Consider the following 17,222-nt stretch of genomic DNA (forward strand, 5'->3'; position numbering starts at 1 on the left):
TGTTCCAGTGCACCCGAACTTAGGACTTCCTTACTTGTTTAGTATAAGGTTTTATTATTTTACAAATTGCGGGAGTAAAATGTTCGGCTACAAACAAACTTAACTCTCCTTATTTGCTCGTTATGGTTATATTAATTTTGATACCTGCCTACAATTTATTTTCAATTTTAATAGGAAAACTTCCATTAGAATAAAGATGGGACTAACTTAATTTTGAATTATAAATACATATATTATATATAGAGGAAGAGGTCAACAAACCATTTTGTTTTTTCATCTAAACGAAGACTTTACATTCCTATAATACTCTAATATTAATACTAAAATTATAAATTATTAAAACACTGTTGAAATCCGTCTCCCTTACCTCGTTTTTAGTTATTCTGTGCCGTGCAAGTTTGACAACGGCAAAATTGCCTTTGCCAATGGTTCTCTCAATATCATAAAAACCAACTCTTATCGGTTCTCTCGGTTTCAGTGCTGCTTTTGAAGCCAATGTACTCAAACTCACTGAATCTACGGCACCATCTTCAAGAACAGAAACTAGCTTCGCCTGTCCTGAACTGGTGATTTCCAACGAGTCCGAATTCGACGAGAGTGCTTTGGTCGGGCCCTCTCTAGAAGCGGACCTATCTGAAATATAAATCATTAACAAGAATATAGTCTGTAAATATCGTATATAGCACCACCAAATACGAGAATGTATATTCACACAGTAGGAGCTACTATGTTTATACCGAATTATGGTTAGCAGAATAGCATTCATGATCACAACCAGTTTTGACTTTAATACTACGTAAAACTGTAAAAATTAGATTTATCTTTGATATTTTTAGGAGATTCCGTTTCTATTTGAAGTGCTTAGTGTTAATGTTAAAATTTTGCATACTAACTTGGTAACTGTTGGTAAACAAATTATTTAACTTCAATTAACATAAAAAGAAACGTATTTACACATTGAGTTGCATAATTTCCTTACCATATTTGGTGTCTGTTTTATTTTCAACATTTATTGCTTGCTTCAAGTTAGTCGACTTCGGTGCTTCCACAGAAGTTGTGGGTTCATTTTCTTGTTCTTTATGTTCATTATTACTCATGATTAATCAATTAAAATCCTGCTTCGTATACATGACGACCCTGTAATAATGTATGCATTAGTAGATCTTACCAATCACTTATTTAGTTAGAATGTTTCACCAATAATAATTTTAAGACAACAATATCACACATCTGGATCTAAAAAAGTCAGCCATTGAGCTGAGTGTTATAGTGCAATTCAACCATTTATGATAGTGAGATGGCATACCTTAGAGAAACTATTTTTGCAAGCTTTCATTCCAAGAACTTCATATGGATTTTACAATTCAGTTTAATGAATAGTAGGCATGACTATCGAAAGATTTCGCAAATTTCGTATAGAATGAGAATGTCGAAATAATTCTACATACCAAATTTTATTGAAATCGGTCAAGTAGTTTCACTCAAAAAGAGTCCACCCCCATTGTCCAATTTTGATATTAACTCTTATGAAGCCATGACAGGTGTAAAATTGCATGTCTATGAGACATTTATTTAACGACTTATTCCAATTTTAGTAGTTTTCAACATAACCATTATATGTGAAGTGGACATGGAATATGATTTTATAAGGAATCTTTTGTATTTGTGAAGAGTATTAGAGCTTCGGTTCGGTCCATAGTTAACGTCTTTTGTTTTTTATTTTATTTAAGAGAATGCTTTGAGATTTGAGGAAAAAATACATTCAGTAAAGAAAACACGATAAAAGAGAGAACCGCTTCAAAAAATATATAATATACTATATATTATAAAATAAATAGGAAAATTTCCAAATCAATATAATTTGCTAAGTCCTGCAATAGTAAAATCGTTAATCAATAAGTATGTTGTATAATACAATGTATTTTGCATCAAAATACCATTCTTTGTAGTTTTAGAATTCTTTATGAGGAAAAGTGCTTTAGAAGAGATTGATGTTTGCTTTATTATTGGGAAATATTACGTCCTTCTATTTGCAAACCACTTACAGTTTAAAATACACATAGTATATAGTATGTATGTTGTAGGCTGAGCCACTAATTTTGAGGTTTAAGGAGGGATTTAAAATATTATTCCGGAATCCTTTTTGTACTTTTGCAACATATGTGTTGCTACAGAGTATAACGGAGTTTTTCACCTTACGATTGTTTATATCACCTAAAACTAATCCGGTTGGATAGATATAGGGTCATATAAATGAGAATGAGCGAATTTGGACAACAACCAAGTCTACTTCTCATATAACACAAATTTAATTTCTATTTAATTTTTTCATATTACAGTACACAAAAAAAATACCAATTCATATAACGGTATAAATCTTTGCACCAATAGCTCCTTTGAAGTGTGCCACCTTATAACCCAAACATGTCTATAGTTGACTTTTTACCGAAAGTATCGGTCAATGTGTGAGATATATCTGTGAAATTCGGAGAGAATCCTTTCTTCATTATAAAATGGGTTGAATAACGTTAATAATTCCCTTAGCCACTATACATCTAATATAAAGATTTTCAATATTCCGGGTGACTTTATACCTCATATACATGTATAGCGGTCAATATGTAAGTTATTTTAATAAAAATGAAAAACTCATAACAGTGTATCTTTGTACCTAAAATGTATAAGTTTGGGCGAAAACTTGGCCTAGCCCCCAATAACTAATATCAGAATTTCCGGCTGACTTTACTCCATTTGAATTGGTGATGATATATGAGGTAGCCTAATAAAATCCAGAGAACATTTTATTAGTAAGTGGACCCTTCATAGAATATGGTATTTTCAAAAATAGATAAAATTCGGTCAGTACTACTTCTATTATTCTATATACTGCATAAAATGATTTTCGTTTTTCTAACAAGATTTATGTCAAAAATCTCGTTGAAAATATGTTCTCGAGTATATCTGAGCAATGTCAAAATCGGGATATCCTAATGAAACTTCTTGGCAAAAATAAGAGGACGAGTTCGTGGAGGTGTAATTGGAACACTGCCACGCCCACAAAACGTCATTAAACGAAAAATTATGAACGCCATAACTCTACACTAAATTAAGATATAGAACTGTAATTTGACACAGGAGATAAGGCAAATGGCACCTGCGAGCTAAAACGTTTTAATAAATGAGTATTTTCTACCGTTCTGTTAAAAAGTACTAAAATCGTAATAAATCAAAAAATAAGCACGTCAGAGACATACGAGGTGTGTTCAAAAAGCATCGCGAATTTTGGGTTTTTTCAAAAATTATTTATTTATTCATGAATATCTATTTTGCCCACTTCAAAGTAATCCCCATGAGATATTATACACTTGTGCCAACGGGTTTTCCAATTTTCGAAAAACTTCAAAAAATCATTTTTTTTATCTTCTTCAGCTCCTCGTTCGATGCCGTCTTTATCTCGTCAAGAGAAGCGTAACGTCGTCCTTTCATGGGCCTCTTCAGTTTAGAGAACAAGAAAAAGTCACTGGGGCCAGATCTGGGGAATACGGTGGCTGCGGCATCATTAGTGTGTTGTTTTTGGCCAAAAAGTCGCGCACAAACAACGATGTGTGAGCAGTGGCGTTATCGTGGTGCAAAAACCAATTCGGCCTTCTGAGAACATTTTGTGCCACCGATAAACGTTTCTTCAATCCAAGGTAGCTTCTCTGTATGCCACAGTCAACATTCGGAATGCATCCGCGCACTTAACTTCGTTTTTCACACAAAATTTGATACATGTTCTTTGATCCATTTTTTTGAATAGGTAAAAATCGAGGACGATCCAAACCACATGCAAGCAAAGCAGCTGTCAACAATTAAATGAACATTCAAAATGGCCGAGCTTGTCGGCATAAGTAGTAACCTAACGCCATAAAAAATTCGAATATACATAACCCGCGGAAATTCAAAATTCGCGATATTTTTTGAACACACCTCGTACAATTATACATCCAAAATTGTAGGCGTGGCACCGCCCACATTTAGGAGAATCCTCAAACCTCCAGACCTCAGACCTACTCTATCGATTTCAACTACATTTGGTAGGTAATATTATCAAACAGGAATGTTATAGTATAAAAATGGGCGAAATCGGACTACAACTACGCCTACTTCTCATATAAATTCTATCTTATTCTTGCAGTTTCCGGGACACAAATCAAGAAATGTATCGGGGTATAATTTGACCACCAGTTTTGTGGTGTGCCACTTTATGACCGAAAATTTCCCTCGTCGGACCGAAATGATTTACCATCCAGATACCGAATATATGGACCCCAGGTCGAAATTGTCGGCCAATCTGTCATATAATATTAAGATTCTAAAATAATTTGACCCCACTTCGATTCTTGCAAGTTGAAAAAGTTTAAAATGTTCAGTTATACCCGAACTTGACTCTTCTTTACTTGTTAGGCTTAGTTTTAAAAAGGAAATTTATATATTTAAATCTATGTATAGATAAAAATCTACTAATATGAACAAAAACTCCATGTTTGAATAAAGGTTTAGTCACACATATTATATACATATATACATTTAGTTTTCATTATCATATATACAAATGAGAACATATTTACTTAATTTACGATGGCGAATTACATTGACAATAATAATTTTTAAATTCCATTCTTTTTCGCAAATGAAATGTAATTTGCAAATTCCAAAAATTTCAGATAAACATTCATACTATTCATTGACTGAAGTACACGCAATGATACATGTCCCTTATTTAGTAAACTGATAAAGTTATCACAGTGGTTTGAAAAATCAATAGTGGATTATAGCTTGCAAGTGTATACATCTATTGCACTACATTCTCTGGCTCAAAAAAGTGGGTATTCAAACCAACAATTCTCCGTGATTTATGCTAAACGTGCTTTTGAATGAAAATATTGGTCGAAATTGTTGATACTTAAATCCAATTATTCTTACGTTTAAGCGTTGGCTTTTTTTCAAAATGAGCATAAACAGTTTCACTGGCGTACATTAAGTGACTTTTAATATTATTTACCGTTAAATTACCTTTCTCGCAGTTATTGTCTCTGTATCTTTCTTCGGTATGCTATTTCCTATATTAAAAACCTTAGCTAAATTTAATGAAATATAAAAACGAAGTTTGGTAATGCTTATGTCTGACGCAAAATAACCATTTGACAGCTTAAGCTCAGCCAAAAACTTTTTTTTTTTTTTCATTTTAATAGTTTTTATACTATGTTATTGCCATGCGCAAAGTGTATATCAGTGACTTTACACTTAGCCAAAAGTACCTTCCGCAAATTTACCAAATATAATATTTTAAAACGTCTCACTAAGCTCCGACAATTAAAAACTTACATTTTATCAAAAATTATTGGAAGTTTCGTGGTAATAATAGAAAATATTTACAATCGAAAAGTTATTATTATATAGTACAATATATGTATTAATTTCAGAATATGAGGAATTAATCCCACCTGCCATAATCTGTTTAATAAAGCATATTTTTTTAAAGGTCTTCACTTCGACTAGTAAAAAATTTATAATTGTCAATAAAATTGGTCTGAAATGCCACCACATTCGAATTAGCTTGCTACTATTTGAAAAATTAGCTATATATGTATGTACTATATATTCCGAATATATCTAATATATACTAAAAAAAATTGGACTTGAGTGCTATTTAATTCTTGTGATTAAATAATTTGATTCAAAAACTTAAACTTAACACCTACAACACAACCTGGTAGATTTTTCACTAAATAATTAATTTATGTATTGAAAATATAAATCCACAGAAACCAAGGCGGGAACATCACCACAAATGTATTTCACATATATTATTAAGCGATATATTCGATATGAAAGAAAAAATTTGGAGCGAAAATATTATGTAGCCATCGACTGATTGAACCCATTTTTATACTAGAGAAATTTTATATACCACTGACGAACGGAGCGAGCTTCTTTTTATATGTATTTCTCTAATCTCTCTCTAAATCTCGTTGCGGTAAACACTTACGTAACTTACAAAGGAAAAAATCGATGTTCCAATTTATTTAATACTTCTTAAGAACATTTTTTCTGATAATCTGGAGCTCCTTGCTATCGTCATATCATACCATATCGTCCTGCTGAATTCTAAGGTTAAGGAACAAGAAAATGTTCTCCAACATTGACCTACGACCAAAAAATTGGCATTTCCTAAAACTCTCTGCTTTTGATAAGTATTATTTTGCAAACTTTAGAAGCTTTGCTTTGTTTCTTACGTTGATAAATGTTTTTTTCCTCATAATTCGACCATGAAAATCATTGGAACGTAAAACATTACGGATTGTTTCTGCGCACACTGATTTTTCAAGCTGTCTTTCATTAAAAGTTTTAATTCTGGAGCGCTAACAAAAGGATTCAATTTCACTTCCTTCAATATTCTTTCCTTGGTCTTGCCTACTTTTGTTGGCCATACGAAACTCCTATACGCGATATATCACGTCACAATATTCTGCACTGTGGATCGGGGTTTCCCTGCTTTTTTTCGCGAAATTATAACCCTTCAGAATGAAGTTTCACAATTTCTATCCGCTCTTCGAAATTTGTTTGCTTTCCGCGCTGAGTAGTACAGTCATTTGGTCGAAAAAATAGAGGTTACCTGGAAAGTTTTCCATAAGTTTTGAAATTTGGCAATTTTATAGATTTTGGTATGCTCTTGTAAAATTTCAACTTTACCACCTCGTATGTTTGCCGCTCGCGCCGCCATATTGAAAAAAAAGCCCTTTCCGGCTCATTTTACAGGAAAACATATCTACACAAATTAAAAGTAGAGGCGATCTCCTACAATTATTTCATAATCTTTTCTTTCCTAAAATCAATAGTTTGGACGTGCGAACACCGTAAATTGTAATTCAATACACTTTTTGGCAGAAATACTCATTTCCACACCCCCATGAGATAGAGAAATCGGCGCATTTTTATTTTTATCGTGGTATCCCCAGTAGGTTAATCCACATCGGACTCACTTATTTAGTTCAATTTCCGTCGCTTCATTCCTTTTGACGGAATAGGTGTTGGGTTTCCATCGTCTTCAATACCGATTGAACTATCGAAGACGGAAGTTTCTTCAGCATCATCGACGATAGGATCATCAGTTTCATCGTGCTCCTCTTCGTTCTCGATTTCATGGTTTATTTCTCGAGAATATCCGCAGTGTCCGTTTCTTCTTCTTCAATGGCGTCTTGTGACGGAAATGGCGAATTATCGCAAGAACCACCACAGTTCGTGCACACAACGGAGCACTTTAGTCCTGCTTTTCTGCATCCGCAAGCTTTTTGACAACCTTTCTTGCATTTGAAAGAAATAAGTTTCAGTAAGCTTTCCGGAGCAGGGGAATCGAATGTAGGAACAGGAATGAGCCCGTTCTTGTCTTTTCTGGTGATAAGTTTGAAACGAATGTTGTCGTGCTGCTGCTTCTGTTGGTGGTAGCGACGCCATATTGAATTTTCTTTTATATGGTGATGCTGTGAAGCATGCATATCTATATTTATTTAGAGATGCACTTTTCCGACTTTTCACATCGCTGTAGCTGTATAATCCGACATGGAAACGTTCTCCAACTTTAGCAATGTTTGGATTTTTAAATACTTCGATAAATCTGAGTTTTTTGGAGTACTTTAATAAATTCATTTCTCCTTGATAAATAATGCCGCTGTGGGATCACAACCATTAAAGGCATGTAAAAGTTCAATATGTTTTGAGGCTGTTTTATCTTTTATACTATTTATGGAGTATATTTGTCGTGAAATTTTTCCTTTTCCTGGTTTGAGGATGTATATATTTGGATGCGTTGATAGCGCTGTCAAAAGAAAGAGAAGATCTATATCTTCACCGACAACTACAACGAAATCGAATTCCGATGAATTCAGCTTCAAATTTTATCTTCAACATTTCAATGAGGCGGTTCTTGTTTGCATCGTTACCCAGGAATTTACTTTGGCATACAGTTGGCGTCATTATTTTGTCGAAAAGTATGTCTACTGAAGCAGTTTTTCGTGATGGTCTTGATCGTTCTACATACTTGGTACTACGGGCTGCTACATCTTCTGGATATCCGTCAAACACTATAATGGCATTGGAGGTATAGTGCGATCGAACGTAAGCAATGTATTTATTGCAAATAGATGAAAATGATTCGCCCTGTTGCCAAACGACTCGGTGTAATAAGTATCCTCCATAGATGATGTATTTTCAAAATTGATATCGCCAGAATGGTGTTCAAATGCCTTATATTATATATCGTGGATTTGATACATTTGCGAATTGCCCTCGTCATTGAAAAGGGATAACGGAATCGGAGCAAGTTCGTACGTAAGAAAATCTTTTGTATTTATTGTCTTTTATTTTTATACTTGACTGACGAAAAGTTTCCAATCCTTTTTCCTTCACTTCACTAACTTCACTTTCTTGCAGTATATCACCACACATAAAGCAGTTTACTTTATTAGAAGCCATGGCTCTGTAAATGCAAACGAAACTGTTAAATGATAAACGTATACTGATGACTCAGACTAAATATTTCTATATCAACTGGGACCAGAAGGGAAAGAAGGGGCCTGACAAAGAAGGGACGCATTCCTTTACACCTGCGGAGACATAACAGACTAGCTAGACATGGTAGACTAGTAGTTAGTTAGGTTTTCATTCTATGGAACAATATTTAACCTTCATATAATTTTTACAATTTACAAATCACAATATTTAAGTAAATATTACACGTTGGTGTGAATGGTTTACGGTGCCCGTACGTCGAAACTATTGATTTTAGAAAAGAAAAGCTTGAAACATAAATTGTAGGAAATTTTCTCTACTTTTAATTTGTATGGATATGTTTTCCTGTAAAATGAGCCGGAGGGCTTTTTTTATATGGCGGCGCGAGCGGCAAACATACGAGGTGGCAAAGTTGAAATTTTGCAAGAGCATACCAAAATCTATAAAATTGCCAAATTTGAAAACTCCAGGAAAACTTTCCAAGTAAAAATACTAAATGACTTTACTAGAGCCATTTCACAAAACATTTAAATATAACACACGATGAATATACAATGAGTATTTATTGAAATTAAAACGCAGAACTTATTTCAGTTTTACGCCGAATATGGCGTTCCACTGTGTGAGTTATATAATTAATAAAATTCCTTCAAAATAGTTCTTCAGTGTACCTCAGCAATGTCGAAATTAATGCAATCAGCCAGTTTTTTCTCTGTCCCCCATATACCCCATATAATGATTTCCGTCCATCCTCCTACTTTAAACCATTAAGTTGGTCAAATTTTCATATTTTAATAAAATTATGTGAACAGTACTACTATCAGCATAAAAATAGATAACTTTGTTCATAATTTTAAATTTTTTTATTTTTTCATCAAAATCTAATTCGTCCCCTCAAATGAATACCCTTTGAGTTTGCTGAATAGGCAGAAGTCACACGGATCTAAATCAGGCGAAAACGGTGGTTGGAGCATGATATTCGTTGAAAATACCAACGAAGAATCAATGCAGTAAGTGACGGTATGGACGGTGGTTCAAAAACCAAGAGTTGTCGGCCCATAAATCCGGCCTCTTTTTATGAATAGCTTTGCGCAATCAACGGGTAACACTCAAATATTATTCCTTGTTGACAATTTGGTCAGTTGGAAGAAATCGGAGTGCACCACATATTGATAATCGAAGAAAACTATACACACAATCTTGATTCGGCTTCGTGTCACCTTTGCCATGATTTTCCGGGCCATAAGCACAGATCTGAGACTCATCGCCACTGTAATGTAAACATTGTTTCACAGATGTTTTTCGAAAAAAATTAGTGATTCTGGAACTTATCGTGCTTTCACTTTGCTTACGCCCAAATAAGTTTTCAAAATGGTTTTCACTGATCCTTTCGAAGTCTTGATCTTCAAGGACCAATTCCTGTATTTTATTGACGTGTGGATCATCGGTTGATGTTGATAGCTGATAGTTGTACCAATAAAATATACTTGTTCGCGACAAACAATTATCACCGAAGGCCTTTTCCAACATTCTGAACGTTTCGCCACCAAAAATTTGATTCCGCACACAAAACTTAATAGAACTTATTTCTTGAATAATTTCACTCATCGTGAAAACCGCCAAATGCACATTATGTACTTCAGAAAGACAAACGTATAGAAAACACGTATGATTATTTTTATATAACATTTGGCACAGAGTCACTGACAGTCACACTAGCATAGAAAATAATACTTAGACGAATAGTTTTTTACGCAAAATTCAAATTAAAAAGTCTTACCACTTTTTCCTCATAAGGAATAGAAAGTGATATGTCAGTATATTCAAATTGGCTAACAAAAGTTCCTTTTAGTTTCCTGACCTGCTGAAAATCAGGTGACACATTTGAGACTAGAGATTGTGTTGTGAATAGTAACTTGTTACAAATTGAGACTTTTTACAAATTGTGCTAAAAATTTAGCCTATTCGGTTGAGATAAAACCACAAACAAAGATCTCATGATGGTTTGAATAAAATTTTAGCTGACGAAGTAATATCCTTATATTTATAATTTAATGACCTTCAACGTACATAAATCACAAAGATTCGAAACTTGATTGTAACTTATTAACGATTTCTTCGAATGATGGGTATTTAATTCTTACGTAACATTTTTATACTCTTGCCACCTGTTGCTACAGAGTATAATAGTTTTGTTCACCTGACGGTTGTGCGTGTCACCTAAAACATATATGAAAAAGTGGACGATGTGGATGGCACCGCTCACTTTTTGGTGAAATCCCATATTTTGTGAACAGAGAGACAGATTTCGACTGGATTTAGTATGTGAGACTCCTCTCATATTCCCATGTAACACAGTTTTAAATTCCATTTGATTCCTTCACTTTCCAGTGTATAAATCAAAAAGTAATTATTATAACGGTATAAAAATTTATTATTCCTTTAAAGTATGCCACCTTATGAACAAAAATTTCCCAAATTCCGTCAAAACTGCCTATATACCGTAAACGTGAAGCTTTTTAAGTAAGGCTGTATGGAATTTTCATAGCTTTTTATTACATAAAATCTATGAAAATTCTATAAAGACTTACGTAAAAAGCCAAATATCGCGAGAAGTATTAATGATGGATGTTATGACCCCGGATTCTTTGTAGCAAATAAAATTTCCTTCAGGTTTGTCAGGTACATTTTTTCCATAGCTCTTGTTATTTACGAGATATTAGGTCTTGTGGTATTTTTTATTGAATTTTCAATTGTTCATAAAATTTTTTTTGATGACTTATGCCCAGCTCTTGACCGGTGCTACGGTTCGACCAATTCAGCGATTTTATCGCAATTTTCGACGACAGACCTTCCGGAGCGTGGCGCATCTTCGACCACCTCTACACCAGAACGAAAACGCTGAAACCATCGTGTGCGGTGGAAATGGAAACTGTATCGGGTCCATAAACTGCACAAATTTTATTGGCGGCTTGAAATGCATTTTTGCCTTTATCGTAGTAGTACTGTAAAATATTACGTATTTTCCCTTTATTTTGCTCCATGTTTGCGACGCTATAACTCACGAACGACTTAAAAGAAACGACAATTAACACGGGTTAGCGCGTGAAATGAGCTTTCCAAAAAGGTATAGCATGACCCAATGCGACGAATAAAATTAGAACTACGCGCTCTCAGCGCCAACTAGCGAAAATACCGCAAGACTTTTATCACAACCTAATATATACAAAAAATGAAAGTATCCTGGAAAAATCAGGTTTAGAGCCCCGTATGTGTCTAAAGTCAAAGGGATGCCAAAAAATGCCTCTGAGCTATAGAAGATAAAAAATCACGATTCCCGTGTAATTTCAATGAAAAATGTTTACATGCCTTGGTCTAGTCCTTAATGTTAATATTAAGGCCTAAAATTTTTAGAGAATTTTTGTATGGTATTTCCAAGGAAATCTCATGATGGGTTTGAAAAAAATTAATAGTTAAAAAAAACCCCTATTATGTATATATAAAATTGCTTGGATTCCGATCCCCTGGTTGACATTTTACACCTTAAGATATTCCTCTGGCTTTGATTTGTGCAAGTTGCTAGAGAATAAATGTTCGGTTGCATCTGAACTTAGGAGTTACTTACTTGCTGAGATTGCATTGGTGTGGATAGCCACTCAACTATCACAGGGTTACGTTTAACTGGTCCTATGTTTTTCAGTTCAAGTGCAAAAAGTGGTTTCATTTCAATCATTTTTAAATCCATAATAATAGTGTGGATAAAATTTTATTAATCCTCTGTTTCAACTAACAACACTATTATATATAATTTTGCTAGCTTACTAGTAAATTTAATTGAACTGCATCACAATGTTTTCTTTGTTTCATCAATTTTTATTTAAGGTATATATGTACAATATGCCCTTCACAAAAATTTTCATACCAGACTTTTATTTTGTTCAGTTTTATGGCCCATATATATGTATATGCTGCAGTGTTCAATATCGGCGAGAAGCTTCTTTACAGACATAGAGGCAAAAATACATCAACTCAACTTGTCACGCTGATCATTTATACAAGTATATATAATATATGTACTTATGTGTGTTTTATAAAGTTTCCGATGTTTTTTTTTCTGAATGTTTCAAGCTTCATGGCAAACTTAATACTCCCTGTTGAAGGTATAAAAAGAACATGATATGTATTGCACTGGATTGTTATCTTTTACAAGTATTATTTTTTTTTTGTTAATAGAAATAAATAAAAATAATTACATTGTAGTTTTTTACGTTAATTTATAATTTTTTTTGATTATACGTACCATATGTATATTAACAAAAGGATCTTTCAGAAATTCGATTCTCCCTAAAACAAATTGCTTCTAATTGGTGAGCATAATTCCAATAACAAAATAATCGTTCGTGTTTTGTATACGTTTGTCTTTTGAAGTACATAAAGTGCATTCGGCAATTTTTACGATGAGTGAAATTATTCAAGAAAGAAGTTCTATGAAATTTTGTGCGCGGAATAAAATTTTTGGTCCGAAATGTTCAGAATGTTGAAAAAGGCCTTCGGTGATAATTGTTTGTCGCGAACATGTCTTTTTGATAAATACAATTTATTCAAAGAGGGTCGAAAACGCGTTAACGTTGTACCACTTCCAGTTTGGCTATCAACATCAACTGATAATCAACACATCCATAAAATAAAGAATCGATGAATAACAGTCAGACATCTTACTGGTATTGTGGGAATATCAAAAAGATTAATGAAAACTATCTTGAAAGATCATTTGGACCTATGAAAAGTGAAAGTTCGTTTGAATAAGGTCCTGGGAACAATGCTTTCCGACTACGGGACGTCATGAAACGGTTTACTACTGGCGATGAGTCTTGGATCTGTGCTTACGACCTGGAAACAGACGAGCAGTGTTCTGAATATCGTGAAAAATCTGAACCAAAGCCGAGAAAAACCACGCCAAGGCAGGCCAAAAATCAAGGTTATGTTGACAGTTTCCATCGATTATCGAGGTATGATACACTCCGAATTCTAGGAAAGAATACTCCTTGAATGTTATGCGTCGTTTTCGCGAAGCTATTTGTAAAAAGAGGTCGGAATTGTGGGCCGACAACTATTGGTTTTTGCACCTCGGTAATGTACTATCGCATACTGCATAGCTTCTTCCTTAGTTTTCGCTAAGCTGAGGTGCTACCATATTGGTGGAAGCTGCGGAACATGCGAGCTCGTCAGCCAGTTCGTTACCGACCCTACGTTCCGCTATTCCTGCACCAGTATCGATTTGATCACGTAGAAGGAGATCGCTTTGATTCGGAGGTTTATTTCTATGCCCCGACTTATGGCTAAAACTTCTGCCTGGAAAATGCTCGGAAAACTATGGAAAGTTCAGTGCGTGAACATTTGATTCCTGCACCGATACTCTCCGACGTTTTCGAGTCGTCAGTGTACCACTTGACCGTACTATTCCTCAGCAGCAGCCCGAGAGTGGAATTGTTCCACTCATTCTTGCTGCCAAGACTAACCTTGAACTTCTTCGTCAAGTTAACCTTTCTGGTAATGCCGTCCCTCGGACTAATGGTACAGTGCCACTTACGAAAGTCAATATATTGACTTTAGAATCCTCGCATTGGTATAAGGTGGTTTTATCTAGAGTAGTGTTCAATTTTTTCTTTATTGTTACATTTAAATCTTCTGATATTTCTCGATATGCTGCTTAGAATGTATTTTTAAAAATACCGTTTGAGGCTGATCGACTTCGCCAGGGCCCGAAATATTGTTATATGTAGTACTATATTCCAGCATAAAAAAATTCAGCAAGTCACCTGGCTGTCTCCGGATAGAAAAACCACCAACTAGATCGATCATGTTGTGGCGGAAGACACGGCTCTACTGCTTTAGATGCGCGTGAGCTCCGAGGTCCTAACATCGATTCGGACCACTATCTTGGTGCAGCCAAGATTCGCACCCGCCTCTGTGCAGCATAAAATGCACGCCAACAAACAAAAAGAAGGTTCGACATCAAGAAGCTGCAATCATAACAGACAGCCGAACGATTTTGTACTCGACTTGCACTCTGCACTCGTCAAAAACACAGCTGCAACCGAAACCATTTGTTTTCGGAAAATGCAAAAGAAAAGTTGGTACGACGAGGAGGGCCGTGTTGCAGCGGGAGAAAACAGACGGCCTTCTTCGCACCATTACAATCGATCACAACACGTGCGGGATGGGGTAGATACCGAGAGTTGAAGAGGAAGCGAGACGCATTTCCAGACAGAAAAAAAAGAGGCCGAAATGCGTGAGTATGAAGTACATGACAAGCTGGCTGACAGCCGTAATGCTCGAAAATTCTACGAAAAAATGCGGCGGCTTACAGAAGGTTTCAAGACCGGAGCATACTCTTGGAGAACCCCCATAGGTGATCTAGTGACCGATGCCTAGAGCATACTAAAATTATGGAGCGAACAGTTCTCCAGCCTGCTGAATGGCAGTAAAAATACAACGCCACGCATGCATCCATCAGCTTCTTTGTAAAATATTTAATTTAAGTGTGCTCTGCCTAATCAACAAAAAGGGAGACCCCACAATCTGCGCAAACCAACTACCGTGAGATAAGCCTCATGAACATCGCGTATAAGGTTCTATCGAGCGTATTGTGTGAAAGATTAATGTCCACCGCCAACAAACTGATTGAACCTTATCAGTGTGGCTTTATACCTGGCAAATCAACAACCGACCAGATATTCACCATGCGCCAAATTTTGGAAAAGACCCGTGAAAGGAGAATCGACTCACAACAACTCTTCGTCGATTTCAAAGATGCTTTCGACAACGCGATGTCTGAATTTGGTATCCTGGCAAAACTAATATGGCAGTGTAAACTGACGTTGAGCAACACCAATAGCTCCGTCACGTTCAGGAAAGACCTCTCCGAACCGTTCGATACCAAACGAGATTTAAGACAAGGCGACTCCCTATTATGCGACTTCTCCAATCTGCTGATGGAGAAAATAATTCGAGCTGCAGAACTTAAGCGAGCAGATACAATCTGTTATAAGAGACTGGACAAGAAAGCAAATCAAATGGGTCTGGCAGTGAACGATGGCAAGACGAAATATCTCATGGCATCAAACAAACAGTCGACGCACTTGCGACTTGGCTCTCACGTCACTGTTGACAGTCATACCTTTAAAGTCGTAGATAATTTCGTCTATCTCGGAACCAGTATAAACACCACCAACAACCAGTCAACCAGTCTGGAAATCCAATTCAGGCAGGTCCCAATTAAGGAACCGGACATTCCAGGTGTATGCCCTCAAATCGTTCATTTGCATGGTCGTCATCAAAAGCGGGGTCCCTCATCCCTGGCTTGTTATCCGTGTTGATTGAGTGCGTTTTTTACGTGCCGGGTCCCAAACCCAGCGCATAACCCTGCGGAGGGGATGTTGCGCCTTCTCACTTTAGTTCTCCTTCAAACGGATGTTCTTAGGCTACCCAGAGGATACTTGGGTTGGTATTGTCACCAGCGAAGCGAATGAAATTTTAGGCGAATTTCGCTATTTCGAAATGCGATCGGCAAGAGCACAGTAAATTCGCCATGAAGTGGCGAAAGAACTAGCGAAAATTAATATTTTGTATTGCCACTTGCGAATTGATAAAATTCGTTTCGCCTCAATTGTCAACATTTGGTGAACGTTTATTCGATTCGAAAACGTTCTTAAAATTTTGAAAATTTATTTACTATATTTAATTCATTACAAATTTAATTATTTTTAGAATAAAACGAACTACTCAAAAGCGATTTGAGGTAATGGTGAAGTTACTGGAAACTGGCGACGTTTGGCTCCACAAAATAAATGGGATGAAGTTGAATTAAACAATATCGGCCCTCCAATACTGAGTGGCAGCGAATGGAATAAGGTAAGAATAAATAATTTTGATTATATATTGTATGTATGTACATATCTGTATTAATGGTTTGGTTTGACTGCAAATTGAAATTAAAAAGCAAAAATTTCAGAAAATCGGAAAGAGATTGCAGCCACAGGTGGAGGACGTTACACCCAACGCAGCTTAACGTCTTTGGAGCAGGCCGTGGACGAGTTGCTCAGCTTGCAGCAGACAGTGAATCCCACCGGAACCGCATTTGGAAGCACTGCACCTGCACCAGCATATTTAGAGGAAGAAATCAGCACACATCTGGAAGATGTCGAGGTTCAGGTGGAAGAAATTGGAAACGTTAGCATTACGTCTAGGCAGGCACCCACAAACAGAGTAGAAGAGCGCCAAATTTTAATGAAAAATATTAATTCGGTGTCCAATGAAATTTCAAGATATAACAGAAAAATTCTCGAATTAAGAAAAGAAAAATTGGCGCTATATAAAATGAAAGAAAAAAGAAAGAAGGAAGAAAATATAAAAAAATAGGCGATATAAAGAAAAAACTTAAATTAATTGGAATTAAAAAAGCTTAAATACTCTGGATAAAAAAACGTATTTCCTGCAATTCAAAATTAATTTCAGTTATTTTATTGTATGTTACATATATACTATATAGAAGTTCACGCAAGTGAGGAAAGTTCTCTGATCGCCATTCACTTGGGAGTGGCCAGAAACGATTCTTTTACATATGACTCAAGCAGCTCACGAGTTCTGGGCCTTGACCAAGTATCCTCTGG

General features: G+C 35.5%; 1 protein-coding gene across 3 annotated transcripts in view; it reads right to left on the reverse strand.

Moving 5' to 3' along the window:
• The window catches only part of LOC108970880 (putative serine/threonine-protein kinase YPL150W), a 21,861-nt gene extending 16,699 nt beyond the window's left edge, over positions 1-5,162 (reverse strand). For all 3 annotated transcript variants that reach the window (XM_018936565.1, XM_018936564.1, XM_018936566.1), the window contains exons 1-3: positions 5,056-5,162; positions 980-1,137; positions 368-633 (exon numbers count right to left, since the gene is read on the reverse strand). In XM_018936565.1, the coding sequence (XP_018792110.1) occupies positions 368-633; positions 980-1,097 (384 nt within the window). In that variant the 5' untranslated portion in view covers positions 1,098-1,137; positions 5,056-5,162. The remainder of the gene's footprint in view (positions 1-367; positions 634-979; positions 1,138-5,055) is intronic.
• Positions 5,163-17,222: the final 12,060 nt, after the last annotated feature.

This window comes from Bactrocera latifrons, unplaced genomic scaffold (assembly GCF_001853355.1).
Source record: "Bactrocera latifrons isolate USDA-ARS-PBARC rearing strain unplaced genomic scaffold, ASM185335v1 scaffold_312, whole genome shotgun sequence".
In the NCBI taxonomy this organism is placed as follows: domain Eukaryota; kingdom Metazoa; phylum Arthropoda; class Insecta; order Diptera; family Tephritidae; genus Bactrocera; species Bactrocera latifrons.